The sequence below is a fragment of the Zingiber officinale genome, chromosome 9A, assembly GCF_018446385.1.
Source record: "Zingiber officinale cultivar Zhangliang chromosome 9A, Zo_v1.1, whole genome shotgun sequence".
NCBI lineage: Eukaryota > Viridiplantae > Streptophyta > Magnoliopsida > Zingiberales > Zingiberaceae > Zingiber > Zingiber officinale.
The window spans coordinates 88,720,525-88,736,932 of NC_056002.1; the positions used below are offsets into that span (position 1 = coordinate 88,720,525).

General features: G+C 37.7%; 1 protein-coding gene across 5 annotated transcripts; it reads right to left on the reverse strand.

Annotated features, from left to right (window-relative positions):
- Positions 1–6,268: 6,268 nt before the first annotated feature.
- Positions 6,269–7,867, reverse strand: LOC122021312 (high mobility group B protein 6-like). Of its 5 annotated transcripts, none has more exons than XM_042579429.1 (6): positions 7,420–7,867; positions 7,133–7,237; positions 6,976–7,051; positions 6,832–6,897; positions 6,657–6,758; positions 6,269–6,462 (listed from the first exon to the last, which is right to left on the reverse strand). In XM_042579429.1, exons 1-4 carry the CDS (start codon positions 7,594–7,596, stop codon positions 6,890–6,892), a joined length of 366 nt encoding a protein of 121 aa, XP_042435363.1. In that variant the 5' UTR covers positions 7,597–7,867; the 3' UTR covers positions 6,269–6,462; positions 6,657–6,758; positions 6,832–6,889. The 5 variants fall into 5 exon arrangements, with proteins under 5 accessions (XP_042435363.1, XP_042435362.1, XP_042435364.1 ...); XM_042579428.1 differs by having other exon boundaries at positions 6,966–7,051; XM_042579430.1 differs by adding an exon at positions 7,306–7,334 and having other exon boundaries at positions 6,832–7,051; positions 7,420–7,856.
- Positions 7,868–16,408: the final 8,541 nt, after the last annotated feature.

The following is a 16,408-nucleotide window of genomic DNA, read 5'->3' on the forward strand; positions in this document are numbered from 1 at the left end:
CGCGTCCCTTCGTTTAATTGTCATCATTTTATTTATTTGTTGGACAAGTTACTTAGCTTAAAGTTCATGTAGATTTTCATGGTGGTGCAAGGGAGGACAAGTTTGTGTTTTTGTGCAAAATTTTCAGAATGAAGCAGGTGGAAGAGTAAAGTACCTTTGTGACTTTGGTTGTAATGTAAAGGACATTCCAATTATTCAGCTGTTTCAGGAGATGTTTGGACAGACTTATCTGGAATCGTAATGTTCTCAGATGAGTTTTACAGCTGTGTTACAGATATTAAAGTATTACAAGTCATTGTCTGCTGTTTTTTTTCCTTCCACTTCTGTGTAAACCTCTAATAGAATAACTCAGCATACATATATATTATCTATGCCTATGATACTGCCGGAGAGGATTAGAGATCATTTTAAAACTATTTGCCGGCATTTACCACATATATATATATATATATATATATATATATATTTGTCACCATTATAAAAATCATTGAGTGTACGATTTATTTGGTACTGAAACTATAACCCCGTTTATTAAGCCCTAAAATGTCGAAAAACCCAACACATGAATTAAGATAATTCACTTTCAAAAACTTAATCCATGATTCAATGAATCCTGCTCTCTCCTCCTAATTCCGCTTAATTAATTAATCTCGTCCTTTTGCTACAACTAACAAGACAAAACTTTCCTATCCACAAGTACATTATATTATATATATTCCCACGTTCTTCTCCTTTCCAATTTCCAACCATCTTTGCCAAGGATTTAGCATAAACTAACGCATGTTGATCACGTCGTGCCACTTTCGCTAGTTTATTGACACCTATTACCACCTCCATATATAAGTTTAATTCTTCTGTTCATTGACTTAAATAAGACAACAGTAAGTTTAATGACTCTGTCGAACTCATTCTTGGTCGCGCCTGTTGAACCATGAGCACTCCGCACTCATTTCCATGGCCACATCAATTGTCCCTGTAGCTTTTGGGCGAGGCAGTAGAGAGCATCTCATCATGGTCTCGCGAGGTACGTAGCTTGCCTGCTGCTGTTGTGCTAGCTCTCCTCTCATGGACTCAGGAGCTCGAGTTCCTCCCTCTTTCAACGGTGGCTATGGAGCCCAGCCATGATGGTCCCTAGTTAACCCACCATGACTTTGTTCACACTTTGCCGTTGTTCGTACTCACACCATCATGCCATCTCACGTCATCTTCTCTGCACACTGCATCATGCTGTCCTGCTGCTCTCCCTCAGCTTTCCCATTCGGCTCAGAGCTCGAAGCGAGCGAGCTCATTCTGCTGCCTGCGTAGCCATGTGGTCAAAAAGACTCTAATAGGACTGGCTTTTTAGTGAGTGTACTGGTTTGACTTGTAATCTCAATAGGCGATTATACGGCACCATGGGGACCTTGTGGGAGCCAAGTGAATCGAGAAAGATGATGAGCTTTGTGGTAGGATAATGGGAAAGCCCCCGAAAATGGTTTCATAGAGAAGGATGCAGAGTATTGCGTGTGCTTTTTGGAGGATGGATGGGCACAGTCATGTGAAGTTCTTATTGAAGACTGCAACGGGTGTGCCATGGCCGGACCTCTACCTATATATTAATGTCGATATTGGATCCCCTAGGTACACGTTCTCTCAGGAACGTTACACATCTTGATAGTTTGGGCCTACAATTCATGGGCAGCCTAGAATTTCTGCCTACGTTGCCCAAATCATCGGATCAGTGTCCCTAAATCTACCTCAATTCTGCCCAGTGTAGTTGATTCAATCAACGGCCTTATTTGACAGCCTTCAAATAACTAATAGTAGTGTTTTTTTTGCTCAGCCAATGCTCTGTCTTAAGTACAATTGACAAAGTCTGCCCGGGTGATTTATCTGAGCTGATCTCAGGTTATGGGCAATGAGCACCGACACCAACATCATCACCCGGGCTACCTATTTTTTTCTCTATGTTTTTTCCCTTTTTCGAACTAAAATCTAAGTTTTTCTCTTACTCGTCATCGTCGACCCCGTCATCATCGACCCCCTAGCTACAGCTCCGGTAAGCATAACGTGTCTCCCGTGTATCAGTATATCATGAGTATATATAGTATTCTCATTCTGAATTAGATGGCAATCGTGCTCGCCCTCGAACATCTGTATTGTAGTCTTAATTATTGGTAGAAGATTGAAAGCATAAAAATTATAAAACTCAATGATACAATGCATGATAGTAGGGTCGGATAGTTAACGTGATCGAAGGTCAAGCCCATGGGGAGGTCAAAAGTCAAGCCCACGTGGTGGTCAGAAGTCAAGCCCATGTAGTGATCAGAAATCAAGCTTACATAATGGACAAAAGTCTGGCATACGTGGTGGTCAAAGGTCCAGATTCCAAGACGGTCCAGGTTGGGCATAAGTGGCGTGCGGGGGTTAGACCTGCATGTCAATTAGGAACTCAGAAGGTAAGACATACAGGCCAAGGCTTACAGGTCGGTATTTATACGATGAGATATGCAAAACAGGAGACACGAGTCAAGACGGGCAGGACAGGAAACACGGATCAGGACGTACAGGTCGGGAAACATGGATCAGGACGTACAGGTCGGGATATACAGATCAGAACGGATAGGTTAGGATAAGCGACTTAAGGGTTGCAGGTCAGGAATTCACAGGAGAAGACAGGCAAAACAGGAGACACGGGTTAAGACGGACAGGACAGGAAACACGGATCAGGACGTACAGGTCGGGATATATGGATCAAGGCGTACAGGTCGGGATATACAGGTCAGGACGGCAGGACGGACAGGTTAGGATAGGCGGCTTAAGGTTTGCAGGTCAGGAACTCACAGGAGAAGACAGGCAAAACAGGAGACACAGGTTAAGACGGACAGGAACACGGATCAGGACATACAGGTCAGGATATACGGATCAAGGCGTATAGGTCAGGACAGAAGGATTAAGACTGAGTTTAAGGTAAGCGGACTAAGGCTCATGCACGAATCAAGGCACACAGATCAGGACAGGAGGACTGGGGCTTACAGAGCAGGGTCGTACATACGAAACGAGACTTAAGGAACGATAAGCAAAGGCCTCGACTGGCAGGACGGTAAGCGTAGGTCTGGATCTACCGGGATCTACAGAATGACAAATAGAGGGCTGGAAGTACAGATCTGGATTTTCGGAGCGACAAACATAAGCCAGGAAGGCACCAGGGAATGCAGGTCTGTGCCCATAAGTCAAGAGTGGTAGGTATAAGGACCCAGGTCAGGATTAATAGACCGGGGCGGGAATACACTATACGACAATCAAGACAGGGAATCGTAACAACCTGTCAGAGAATAATCACTGTCTATCAGAGAATATGCTAACGGTCTGGGGCTCATTGCCTGCTGATCCCTTCTCAGTGCCACGTGTCATTCATGTAGGATCAAAAAGAATTTAGATATCTCCACAATTACATGATATTGTCCACTTTGGGCCTAAGCCCTCATGGTTTTGCTCTTGGGCTCTCCCCAAAAGGTCTCATGCCAATGGAGATATCTTTCTCTTATAAACCCATGATCTTTCCCATGTGTTTTCAATGTGGGACTATGTTTGCAACCTTGCAACCCTAACAATCCCCCCCCTCAAACAAAGTATCACAGGCTTCCCACGTCCGATCCTCGACCCACTAGGTCTTCCTGCCCTCGGTCCACCCGACCTACTAGGACTTCCTGCCTGGTGTCTGGTCCTCTTGATCCGAACATAGGAGTCCCCACTTTCTTTGTTCGAGGTCAATATTGTACCCACATAGCTCAATCAGACCATAGCTCTTGTGCACAGTCGGTGGTTAAACTTTCTAGCAGTCCGGGCTCTAATACCAATTGTAGGATTGAAAAGAATTTAGATATCTCCACAATTGCATGATAGTGTCCACTTTGGGCCTGAGCCCTCATGGTTTTGCTCTTGGACTCTACCCAAAAGGCCTCATGCCAATGAAGATATCTTTTTCTCTTATAAACCCATGATTTTTCCCATGTGTTTTCAATATGGGACTATGTTTGCAACCTTGCAACCCCAACAATTCACCTCCAGACAAATCTTGACACCCGACATTCCCTGACACCCGTCAGATTCTAGAAGTATCCACTGCCATATAAAAAGAGAGGCTTTGTCCCTTACGCAGGTACGCGTACTCGTCTTTTACTTTTCGTCCTTTCACTGTGTTTCTGAGGAAAAAAGTACTTGACTTGAGCGTCGGAGGGTCTGATTCGGGGACTTTTTCCTTGGTTCTTGGTCTCTAACGTGAGGGTGTCTTGTCTGAGTGTGTGCAGAGCCCTTGCCTCATCCTTCCCGTCATCACCCCCCATCATCCGCTCGTGAGAACCCTTCCGGCATGTGCCAGATCAATCAGGCGTTTCCACGACTTTCCGTCAACACCGAGGACAGCGCAGCCAGTCTCCGTCCGACTCAGCTTCCAGACGGGATCAAATTTGGCGCCGTCTGTGTGAATCTTCTTCACTTGTTCTGGAACGTGAAGATGGATGACGTCAAGAGGTTCTCTGCCATTATCACAGTTCTAGAGGATCCCGACGAACATATTATCTTCAATCCTCACTCCACCGGTATTCGGGAGTTGAGAGATCAAGTGGAGCTTCAGCTGGCCAACAGGTTAGCTTTTCCATTATATTTTTCCCTGACTCCACGGGTATTCGAGAGTCAAGGGACTGAGACAAACCCTTAGCCTGTTGGCACGACTCCTCGATCAGGTACGTTACAAGCTCTGTTCCCTTTGTACGGTTATAGGAGCAGCTATAGCTTCCTGATAAGAGAGCAAGATCCTAGTTCCTTAATCAAAGACTAGGACCTTCGATTTTTGATCGGACACTAGGGGCCCAGCTCCCCGCTCATACACTAGGGACACAACTCCCCGCTCATACACTACGGACACAGCTCCCCGATCATTGACTCGCAGCACGACTTCCCGATCAGGATCTAGGGGCCTCACTCTTTGATTGCAGGCTAGGAGCCTTACTCTCCAATCAAGGACTAGGGGCCCAGCTTCCCGATCATGTGTGTTATAGGCTCTGTATCCTCTTACTACTATAGGCTCTGCACCCTTCACCATAGGGCTCAACATTCTCTTACTGCTATAGGCACTTCACTCTATTATTATTATATGTTCTGCATCCTCCACCTGTTTTGCATTCTTTTACATCTACAGGCTCTGCTCCTTTCACCTGTGGTGCTCTGCTTCCTTTTATTGCTACGGGCTCTGCTCCCTTAAATGACTATGAGCTTCACTTCCTTTGACGGTCGGGGCTCAAATTATTCTCTCCCTAACTCCGCGGACATTTGGGAGTCACGAGATCGACACTATTTCACTACAAAAAAATTGCTTTTTAGGGACAAATTTTGGGACGAATTTCTTAAAAAAATTCGTTGCAAAATATTTTGCGACGAATTTTGGGACGAATTTATATTCGTCCCAAAAATAGCGTTGCGAAATTTTGGCGACAAATATATAATTTTCGTTGGAAATTTTTGTGACAAATTTCAATTTTCGTCGCAGAATTCGTTGCAAATATGCAACGAACATTAATTCGTTGCAAATTTCATAATTTTATATCTGCGACAAACAAATATTTTCGTACCAAATTTGCAACGAAAATTTTTCGAGGCAAAAAACGTTACATAATTACAAATAAATACCAGCCAAAAAAATCCTATTTTCTGCGTAAATTTGCGACAAAAACGGATTCGTCGCAAATCTGCAACGAATCTGGATTCGTTGCAAATCTGCAACGAATCTGGATTCGTCACAAATTTGCAACGAATCTGAATTCGTCGCAGATTTGCGACGAATTTAGATTTGTCCCAAAAAAATAACCATGACTTTACAAATTTGCGACGAATCTGGATTTGTCCTAAAAGGTGTTCCTAATTTGCGACAAAAAGCTAAATTTTGTCCCAAATCTGCGACGAATTTTGGAACGAACGTGATTCATCGCAAAAGTTGTTTCTTTAATTTGCAACAAAAAAATAATTTTTGTCCCAAATCTAGGACGAATTTTGGGATGAATTCATATTATAAATTTGTGACAAAAATTGATTTGTTGCAAAATTTGTCCCAAAAACAAAAAAAAAAAAATCCAAAATCTTTCTTGATTTTTCTGTTATCCTGTTTACATATTACACTTACAACATCTTCAACAAATTATATCCAACACATCCATATCCAACATCCAAAAAAATCATCCCAAAACTAAACACATCATATCCAACACATCCATATATCTTATATCCAAACAAATCATCCCAAAACTAGCACATCATATTCATATATACAAATAACCAAAATCCAAACAATAAGTTCAACAAATCATAATATCCAAACATGAAAGTTCTATCATAATCCAAACAACAAATGTAACAAGACATCCAAAGGAAAATAAAATACATATCGTCACGTCTCAAGAGCTTTGATCGCCTTCCGTGCTTCTTTTCCTGCATCAAATTACAAACAAATAATAAGTAATATTTATAACTAAAAAAATGTATCAAACGTATTAATGATATCTGTATTTAACATTTACATGCATCCTATTTCAAATATTGATATGACCGCTTCCCCAATAGAATTGTGAAATTCAACAACAAAAAAAAAAAATGCAAAATGCAAATGACAGAAACCAACTAACCTTGATCATGTTATCTGTTTTCTCCTTCTTAAGCAGCTGAAGGGCTTCTTTCTTCCGGATTTTGATGTGCTCCACCTCTTCCTTCTCTCAAGTAGTAGCTTCCTGATTCACACACACTGAATTAGCATTTTTTTTAAACATCAATTCACTTTTAAGCTCAATCTCAGTTTCATACCTCAATCTTCTTTTGCTTATAAAGTTTAATTTCTTGGTTGTAATTTTCCTTCAGAGTCTTAGCAATCTGAGAAATTTGACATATGCTTGAGAACAGAGAGAAACATAAAAATTATTCAAATTGAAGATGCACACGAAAATATTCCATTTTGCTCCTCCTCATAGGGAGCTTTCTGCTCTTCTGCCATGTTCTTCCACTCCTCTCCTGCTATCTTTGAGATCTGAGGTAGGCACGCGCCATAGTATTAACAATAAGCCACCTAAGAATTCCAGCAACATATTGGGTTTTCTAAACTACATACCTCAAGGATGGTTTTCTTCTCTTGTAGCAGAGCTTCACGGCGTTCTTTCGAGAACAAGAAGAAAGCTGACATCGGATGTTTTGCTTCAAAGCATCCTTCTCTTTCCTAAACCAAAGATATACTGCATCAGTTTGGAAACCAAAATTTGATCTTTTGCGAATGATATACATTACCTTACTTTCTTGCCCTCTTTTTCAACTTCCTGTTTAGATAATCGAACCACAATAAGAACAGTATGGGTTTGGTTGATAAAAAGACTGGATGTTATGTTAAACTAATTTATTCACCTGTTGAAACTGCAAATATTGTTCCAGCAACTCCATGGCGGTCTTCTGCAAATGCTCTTTTTCCAGTAGCTTCATTGCTTCTTTCTCTCGATTCTCTTGCTTGACGACTTCCTGGTAGGCCTCCTTCTTCTTTCGTCGCCAAGGCCACCAGCGGCCATCGAGGCCCGATAGCGGCATATAGGAGGCCAGAAGATGCCTTTAATGGTCGGCAGAGGGCCAGCAAGGCATTACTCCGACAACCCACGCGTGCCGTGCAAGAAAAGCCGGCGCGAACCAGTAGCGGCCGCCGCCTTACGCCCTAGTAAGCTTGGGAAAAAAGAGAGGGGAAGAAATGCACTTTACCTGCTGGAGATCGCAACCGGAAAAGGATGCAGATGGTTGCGCTACCGCCGCCAACAAGTTGATGGAGAAGAGGAGAAAAAGAATTAGGGCAGAATAGTAGCGATCGGGAAATATTGCGACGCATTTATTTTGATTTTTGAGAATTTTAAATTTTGTGACGAACTTAACAATTCGTCCCCAATTTGGGACGAACTTCCAGGTTCGTCCCAAATTAGTAACAAATTCCAAAATTCATCCCAAATTTAGTTTTTTATTTTTTTATGTGATACTTTAAAAAATTAAAAGATGATCCTAGAGAGCTCGAAATGATACGAAACAAGTTTCTATGGCTACGTATCATTGTCCTAATATTACTAGAGGGCTCAAACAAAATTTTTAACTAATACACCGATGTTTATAAATTTTTGGAACAAAATTTTAATATTTATTACTAGTTCAAAGAATAAAAATTATAAACATCTGTGTATTGGTTAAAAATTTTATTTGAGTCGACTAGTAATATCAGGACAACGATACGAACCCATAGAAATTTGTTTCGTGTCATTCCGAACTCTCTAGGGTCATCTTCCAATTTTTAAAAGATTAACCTAAAAAAACATATTTTTGCGACAAACTTAAAATTCGTCCCAAATCAGGGACGAACTCAGAAATTCGTCCCTAATTTGGGACGAATTTCCAAGTTCGTCCCTAAAATCTATTTCTTAGGTTAAACTTTTAAAAATTGGAAGATGGCCCTAGCGATCTCGGAATGACACGAAATAAATTTCTTTGGGTTCGTATCTTTCTCCTGATCTCATTAATGAGGTCAAACATAATTTTTAACAAATATACAGATGATTATAAATTTTTTACCCCGAACAAGTAATAAATATTTGATTCTTGTTGCAAAATTTTATTAACATCAGTGTATTGATTAAAAATTATGTTTGGGCACATTAGAAAGATCACAAGATCGATACGAACTCATAGAAACTTGTTTCGTGTCATTCCGAGTTCTCTAGGGTCATCTTCCAATTTTTTAAAATTTAACCTAAAAAAATAGATTTTTCCGACAAACTTGAAATTCGTCCCAAATTAGGGACGAACTTCTGAGTTCGTCCCTGATTTGGGACGAATTTCAAGTTTGTCGCAAAAGTTAATTTTTTCAAAAATAAAAAAAAATGCGTATAAAATACGGAAGATGGACCTAGAGAGCTTGGAATCACGTGAAAAAGGTTTCTATGGGTTCGTATCGATCTCCTGATTACAATGATGGCCTCAAATATTTTTTTCACACAATATATTTCGGTGAGTGATTTATGGATATCAAAACCACCTAATCATTTTCAAACTCAAACTCTTTTTCACCAAGTCTTAAGGTTTATAGAGTCCATCTAATTATTATTACGATTAAAAAATTTTATTAGTTATTAGAGGCCATCATTGTGATCAGGAGATCGATACGAACCCACAGAAACTTGTTTCATGTGATTCCGAGGTCTCTAAGCCCATCTTCCGTATTTTATACGCATTTATTTTGATTTTTGAAAAAATTAATTTTTGCGACAAACTTGAAATTCGTCCTAAATCAGGGACGAACTCAGAAATTCGTCCCTAATTTGGGACGAATTTCCAAGTTCGTCCCTAAAATCTATTTCTTAGGTTAAACTTTTAAAAATTGGAAGATGGCCCTAGCGATCTCGGAATGACACGAAATAAATTTCTTTGGGTTCGTATCTTTCTCCTGAACTCATTAATGGGGTCAAACATAATTTTTAACAAATATACCGACGATTATAAATTTTTTACCCCGAACAAGTAATAAATATTTGATTCTTGTTGCAAAATTTTATTAACATCAGTGTATTGATTAAAAATTATGTTTGGGTACATTAGAAAGATCACAAGATCGATACGAACTCATAGAAACTTGTTTCGTGTCATTCCGAGTTCTCTAGGGTCATCTTCCAATTTTTAAAATTTAACCTAAAAATAGATTTTTGCGACAAACTTGAAATTCGTCCCAAATTAGGGACGAACTTCTGAGTTCGTCCCTGATTTGGGACGAGTTTCAAGTTTGTCGCAAAAGTTAATTTTTTCAAAAATCAAAATAAATGCGTATAAAATATGGAAGATGGACCTAAATAGCTCGGAATCACGTGAAACAAGTTTCTATGGGTTCGTATCGATCTCCTGATTACAATGATGGCCTCAAATATTTTTTTCACACAATATATTTAGGTGAGTGATTTATGGATATCAAAACCACCTAATCATTTTCAAACTCTAACTCTTTTTCACCAAGTCTTAAGGTTTATAGAGTCCATCTAATTATTATTACGATTAAAAAAATTTATTAGTTATTTGAGGCCATCATTGTGATCAGGAGATTGATACGAACACATAGAAACTTGTTTCATGTGATTCCGAGCACTCTAAGCCCATCTTCCGTATTTTATACGCATTTATTTTGATTTTTGAAAAAATTAATTTTTGCGACAAACTTGAAATTCGTCCCAAATCAGGGACGAACTCAGAAATTCGTCCCTAATTTGGGACGAATTTCCAAGTTCGTCCCTAAAATCTATTTCTTAGGTTAAACTTTTAAAAATTGGAAGATGGCCCTAGCGATCTCAGAATGACACGAAATAAATTTCCTTGGGTTCGTATCTTTCTCCTGATCTCATTAATAGGGTCAAACATAATTTTTAACAAATATACCAACGATTATAAATTTTTTACCCCGAACAAGTAATAAATATTTGATTTTTGTTGCAAAATTTTATTAACATCAGTGTATTGATTAAAAATTATGTTTGGGAACATTAGAAAGATCACGAGATCGATATGAACTCATAGAAACTTGTTTCGTGTCATTCCGAGTTCTCTAGAGCCATCTTCCAATTTTTTAAAGTTTAACCTAAAAAAATAGATTTTTGCGACAAACCTGAAATTCGTCCCAAATTAGGGACGAACTTCTGAGTTCGTCCCTGATTTGGGACGAATTTCAAGTTTGTCGCAAAAGTTAATTTTTTCAAAAATCAAAATAAATGCGTATAAAATATGGAAGATGGACCTAGAGAGCTCGGAATCACGTGAAACAAGTTTCTATGGGTTCGTATCGATCTCCTGATTATAATGATGGCCTCAAATATTTTTTTCACACAATATATTTAGGTGAGTGATTTAGGGATATCAAAACCACCTAATCATTTTCAAACTCTAACTCTTTTTCACCAAGTTTTAAGGTTTATAGAGTCCATCTAATTATTATTACGATTAAAATATTTTATTAGTTATTTGAGATCATCATTGTGATCAGGAGATCGATACGAACACATAGAAACTTGTTTCATGTGATTCCGAGCTCTCTAAGCCCATCTTCCGTAATTTATACGCATTTATTTTGATTTTTGAAAAAATTAATTTTTGCAACAAACTTGAAATTCGTCCCAAATCAGGGACGAACTCAGAAATTCGTCCCTAATTTGGGACGAATTTCCAAGTTCGTCCCTAAAATCTATTTCTTAGGTTAAACATTTAAAAATTGGAAGATGGCCCTAGCGATCTCGGAATGACACGAAATAAATTTCTTTGGGTTCGTATCTTTCTCCTGATCTCATTAATGGGTTCAAACATAATTTTTAACAAATATACTGACGATTATAAATTTGTTACCCCGAACAAGTAATAAATATTTGATTCTTGTTGCAAAATTTTATTAACATCAGTGTATTGATTAAAAATTATGTTTGGGCACATTAGAAAGATCACGAGATCGATATGAACTCATAAAAACTTATTTCGTGTCATTCCGAGTTCTCTAGGGCCATCTTCCAATTTTTTAAAGTTTAACCTAAAAAATAAATTTTTGCGACAAACTTGAAATTCGTCCCAAATTAGGGACGAACTTCTGAGTTCGTCCCTGATTTGGGACGAATTTCAAGTTTGTCGCAAAAGTTAATTTTTTCAAAAATCAAAATAAATGCGTATAAAATACGGAAGATGGACCTAGAGAGCTCGGAATCACGTGAAACAAGTTTCTATGGGTTCGTATCGATCTCCTGATTACATTGATGGCCTCAAATATTTTTTTCACACAATATATTTCGGTGAGTGATTTATGGATATCAAAACCACCTAATCATTTTCAAACTCTAACTCTTTTTCACCAAGTCTTAAGGTTTATAGAGTCCATCTAATTATTATTACGATTAAAAAATTTTATTAGTTATTAGAGGCCATCATTGTGATCAGGAGATCGATACAAACCCATAGAAACTTGTTTCATGTGATTCCGAGCTCTCTAAGCCCATCTTCCGTATTTTATACGCATTTATTTTGATTTTTGAAAAAAATAATTTTTGCGACAAACTTGAAATTCGTCCCAAATCAGGGACGAACTCAGAAATTCGTCCCTAATTTGGGACGAATTTCCAAGTTCGTCCCTAAAATCTACTTCTTAGGTTAAACTTTTAAAAATTGGAACATGGCCCTAGCGATCTCGGAATGACACGAAATAAATTTCTTTGGGTTCGTATCTTTCTCCTGAACTCATTAATGGGGTCAAACATAATTTTTAACAAATATACCGACGATTATAAATTTTTTACCCCGAACAAGTAATAAATATTAGATTCTTGTTGCAAACTTTTATTAACATCAGTGTATTGATTAAAAATTATGTTTGGGCACATTAGAAAGATCACGAGATCGATACGAACTAATAGAAACTTGTTTCGTGTCATTCCGAGTTCTCTAGGGCCATCTTCCAATTTTTTAAAGTTTAACCTAAAAAAATAAATTTTTGTGACAAACCTGAAATTCGTCCCAAATTAGGGACGAACTTCTGAGTTCGTCCCTGATTTGGGACGAATTTCAAGTTTGTCGCAAAAGTTAATTTTTTCAAAAATCAAAATAAATGAGTATAAAATATGGAAGATGGACCTAGAGAGCTCGGAATCACGTGAAACAAGTTTCTATGGGTTCGTATCGATCTCCTGATTATAATGATGGCCTCAAATATTTTTTTCACACAATATATTTAGGTGAGTGATTTATGGATATCAAAACCACCTAATCATTTTCAAACTCTAACTCTTTTTCACCAAGTCTTAAGGTTTATAGAGTTCATCTAATTATTATTACGATTAAAATATTTTATTAGTTATTTGAGGTCATCATTGAGATCAGGAGATCGATACGAACCCATAGAAACTTGTTTCATGTGATTCCGAGCTCTCTAAGTCCATCTTCCGTATTTTATACGCATTTATTTTGATTTTTGAAAAAATTAATTTTTGCGACAAACTTGAAATTCGTCCCAAATCAGGGACGAACTCAGTAATTCGTCCCTAATTTGGGACGAATTTCCAAGTTCGTCCCTAAAATCTATTTCTTATGTTAAACTTTTAAAAATTGGAAGATGGCCCTAGCGATCTCGGAATGACACGAAATAAATTTCTTTGGGTTTGTATCTTTCTCCTGATCTCATTAATGGGTTCAAACATAATTTTTAACAAATATACTGACGATTATAAATTTTTTACCCCGAACAAGTAATAAATATTTGATTCTTGTTGCAAAATTTTATTAACATCAGTGTATTGATTAAAAATTATGTTTGGGCACATTAGAAAGATCACGAGATCGATACGAACTCATAAAAACTTGTTTCGTGTCATTCCGAGTTCTCTAGGGCCATCTTCCAATTTTTTAAAGTTTAACCTAAAAAATAAATTTTTGCGACACTTGAAATTCGTCCCAAATTAGGGACGAACTTCTGAGTTCGTCCCTGATTTGGGACGAATTTCAAGTTTGTCGCAAAAGTTAATTTTTTCAAAAATCAAAATAAATGCGTATAAAATACGGAAGATGGACCTAGAGAGCTCGGAATCACGTGAAACAAGTTTCTATGGGTTCGTATCGATCTCCTGATTACAATGATGGCCTCAAATATTTTTTTCACACAATATATTTCGGTGAGTGATTTATGGATATCAAAACCACCTAATCATTTTCAAACTCTAACTCTTTTTCACCAAGTCTTAAAGTTTATAGAGTCCATCTAATTATTATTACGATTAAAAAATTTTATTAGTTATTTGAGGCCATCATTGTGATCAGGAGATCGATACGAACTCATATAAACTTGTTTCATGTGATTCCGAGCTCTCTAAGCCCATCTTCCGTATTTTATACGCATTTATTTTGATTTTTGAAAAAATTAATTTTTGCGACAAACTTGAAATTCGTCCCAAATCAGGGACGAACTCAGAAATTCGTCCCTAATTTGGGACGAATTTCCAAGTTCGTCCCTAAAATCTATTTCTTAGGTTAAACTTTTAAAAATTGGAAGATGGCCCTAGCGATCTCGGAATGACACGAAATAAATTTCTTTGGGTTCGTATCTTTCTCCTGAACTCATTAATGGGGTCAAACATAATTTTTAACAAATATACCGACGATTATAAATTTTTTACCCTGAACAAGTAATAAATATTTGATTCTTGTTGCAAAATTTTATTAACATCAGTGTATTGATTAAAAATTATGTTTGGGCACATTAGAAAGATCACGAGATCGATACGAACTCATAGAAACGTGTTTCGTGTCATTCCGAGTTCTATAGGGTCATCTTCCAATTTTTTAAAATTTAACCTAAAAAAATAGATTTTTGCGACAAACTTGAAATTCGTCCCAAATTAGGGACGAACTTCTGAGTTCGTCCCTGATTTGGGACGAATTTCAAGTTTGTCGCAAAAGTTAATTTTTTCAAATATCAAAATAAATGCGTATAAAATATGGAAGATAGACCTAGAGAGTTGGGAATCACGTGAAACAAGTTTCTATGGGTTCGTATCGATCTCCTGATTACAATGATGGCCTCAAATATTTTTTTCACACAATATATTTCGGTGAGTGATTTATGGATATCAAAACCACCTAATCATTTTCAAACTCTAACTCTTTTTCACCAAGTCTTAAGGTTTATAGAGTCAATCTAATTATTATTATTATTACAAAATTTTATTAGTTATTTGAGGCCATCATTGTGATGAGGAGATCGATATGAACCCATAGAAACTTGTTTCATGTGATTCCGAGCTCTCTAAGCCCATCTTCCGTATTTTATACGCATTTATTTTGATTTTTGAAAAAAATTAGGGGGCGTTTGGTACGCGTGTTTTCCATTTTCATTTTCTGGAAAACGCGCGTTTTCTGGAAAATGGTGTTTGGTTTGCATTTTCCGCGCGCGTTTTCTAAAAAATTGGCTATCGTTTTCTAGAAAAACAGAGAATGACAAAAAGTCGTTTTCTGTTTTCTAGAAAACGTGCTTTTTCCAGAAAATGAAAATGAAAACGGTGCAAACCAAACGCACCCTTAATTTTTGCGACAAACTTGAAATTCGTCCCAAATCAGGGACGAACTCAGAAATTCGTCCCTAATTTGGGACGAATTTCCAAGTTCGTCCCTAAAATCTGTTTCTTAGGTTAAACTTTTAAAAATTGGAAGATGGCCCTAGCGATCTCGGAATGACACAAAACAAATTTCTTTGGGTTCGTATCTTTCTCCTGATCTCACTAATGGGGTCAAACATAATTTTTAACCAATACACCAATGTTTATAAATTTTTGGAACAAGATTTTAATATTTATTACTCGTTCGGCATAAATTTATTTTAAACATTTGTATATTGGTTAAAAATTTTGTTTGAGCCCACTAATAATATCAGGACAATGGTACAAACCCATAGAAATTTATTTCGTATCATTCTGAGCTCTCTAGGGTCATCTTCCAAAATTTTAAATTATCACTTAATAAATATAAATGTTGCAACGAACTCGGGATTTCGTCCCTAATTTGCGACGAAATTGGCAACGAATATATATTCATCGCCAATTTGCGATGAAACCAAAGATTTGTTGCAAAAATTTATCTGTTTATCTCTACTTCTGCGATGAACAATTTTTTTTGTTGCAAATTTTATAAATTTTCCAACGAAATTTATTTTTCGACGCTGATTGGCAACGAATTTTGCGACAAAAATTAATTTATTGCGAATTTGCGACGAATTTCTTTCGTTTCTATTTTTGTTGCTAATTTGCGATGAATTAGGTTTTCGTTGCAAAATTAGTCGTAAATTTGCAACGAATATTATTCGTCCCAAATTTTCGTCCCCAAATTGTAATTTTTTTGTAGTGTTTCTCTCCCTGACTTCACGGGTATTTTGGAGTTGAGGGACCGAGACAAATCCTCACTCGGTCGACACCACTCTACGGTCAGGTATGATAAAGGCTCTCCTCCCTCATATTGCTACGGGCTCAGCTTCTATGTATTTCAGGGCTTATCTTCTCCCTTTTCGGGGTCGAGCTATCGCCACTGATCTCGGACCAGAGTATCACCACCGATCTCGAATCGAAGTATCGATAACGATCTCTCGGTCGGGCTTCCAGACCAATTGTTAGTCGAGCTTCCAGACCAATTCCCGATCAAGTCTCCAGACCAATTCTCGGTCAGGTCTCCAGATCAATTCCCGGTCAAGTCTCCAGACCAATTCCCGGTGAGGTCTCTAGATCAATTCCTGGTCAGATCTCCAGATCAATTCCTGGTTAGGTCTCCAGATTAGTACTGGTCAGGCCTCCAGAATATTTCCTGGTCAGGCCTC

Coding starts and splice junctions, on each gene's coding strand:
- LOC122021312 (XM_042579426.1), bottom strand. CDS start 7,596: ATGCCGCTATCGGGCCTCGATGGCCGCTGGTGGCCTTGGCGACGAAAG. Junction 7,238..7,419: donor AATATTTGCAGTTTCAACAG/GTGAATAAATTA, acceptor TCTTTGGTTTAG/GAAAGAGAAGGATGCTTTGA. Junction 7,052..7,132: donor AGAAGAAAACCATCCTTGAG/GTATGTAGTTTA, acceptor TGCCTACCTCAG/ATCTCAAAGATAGCAGGAGA.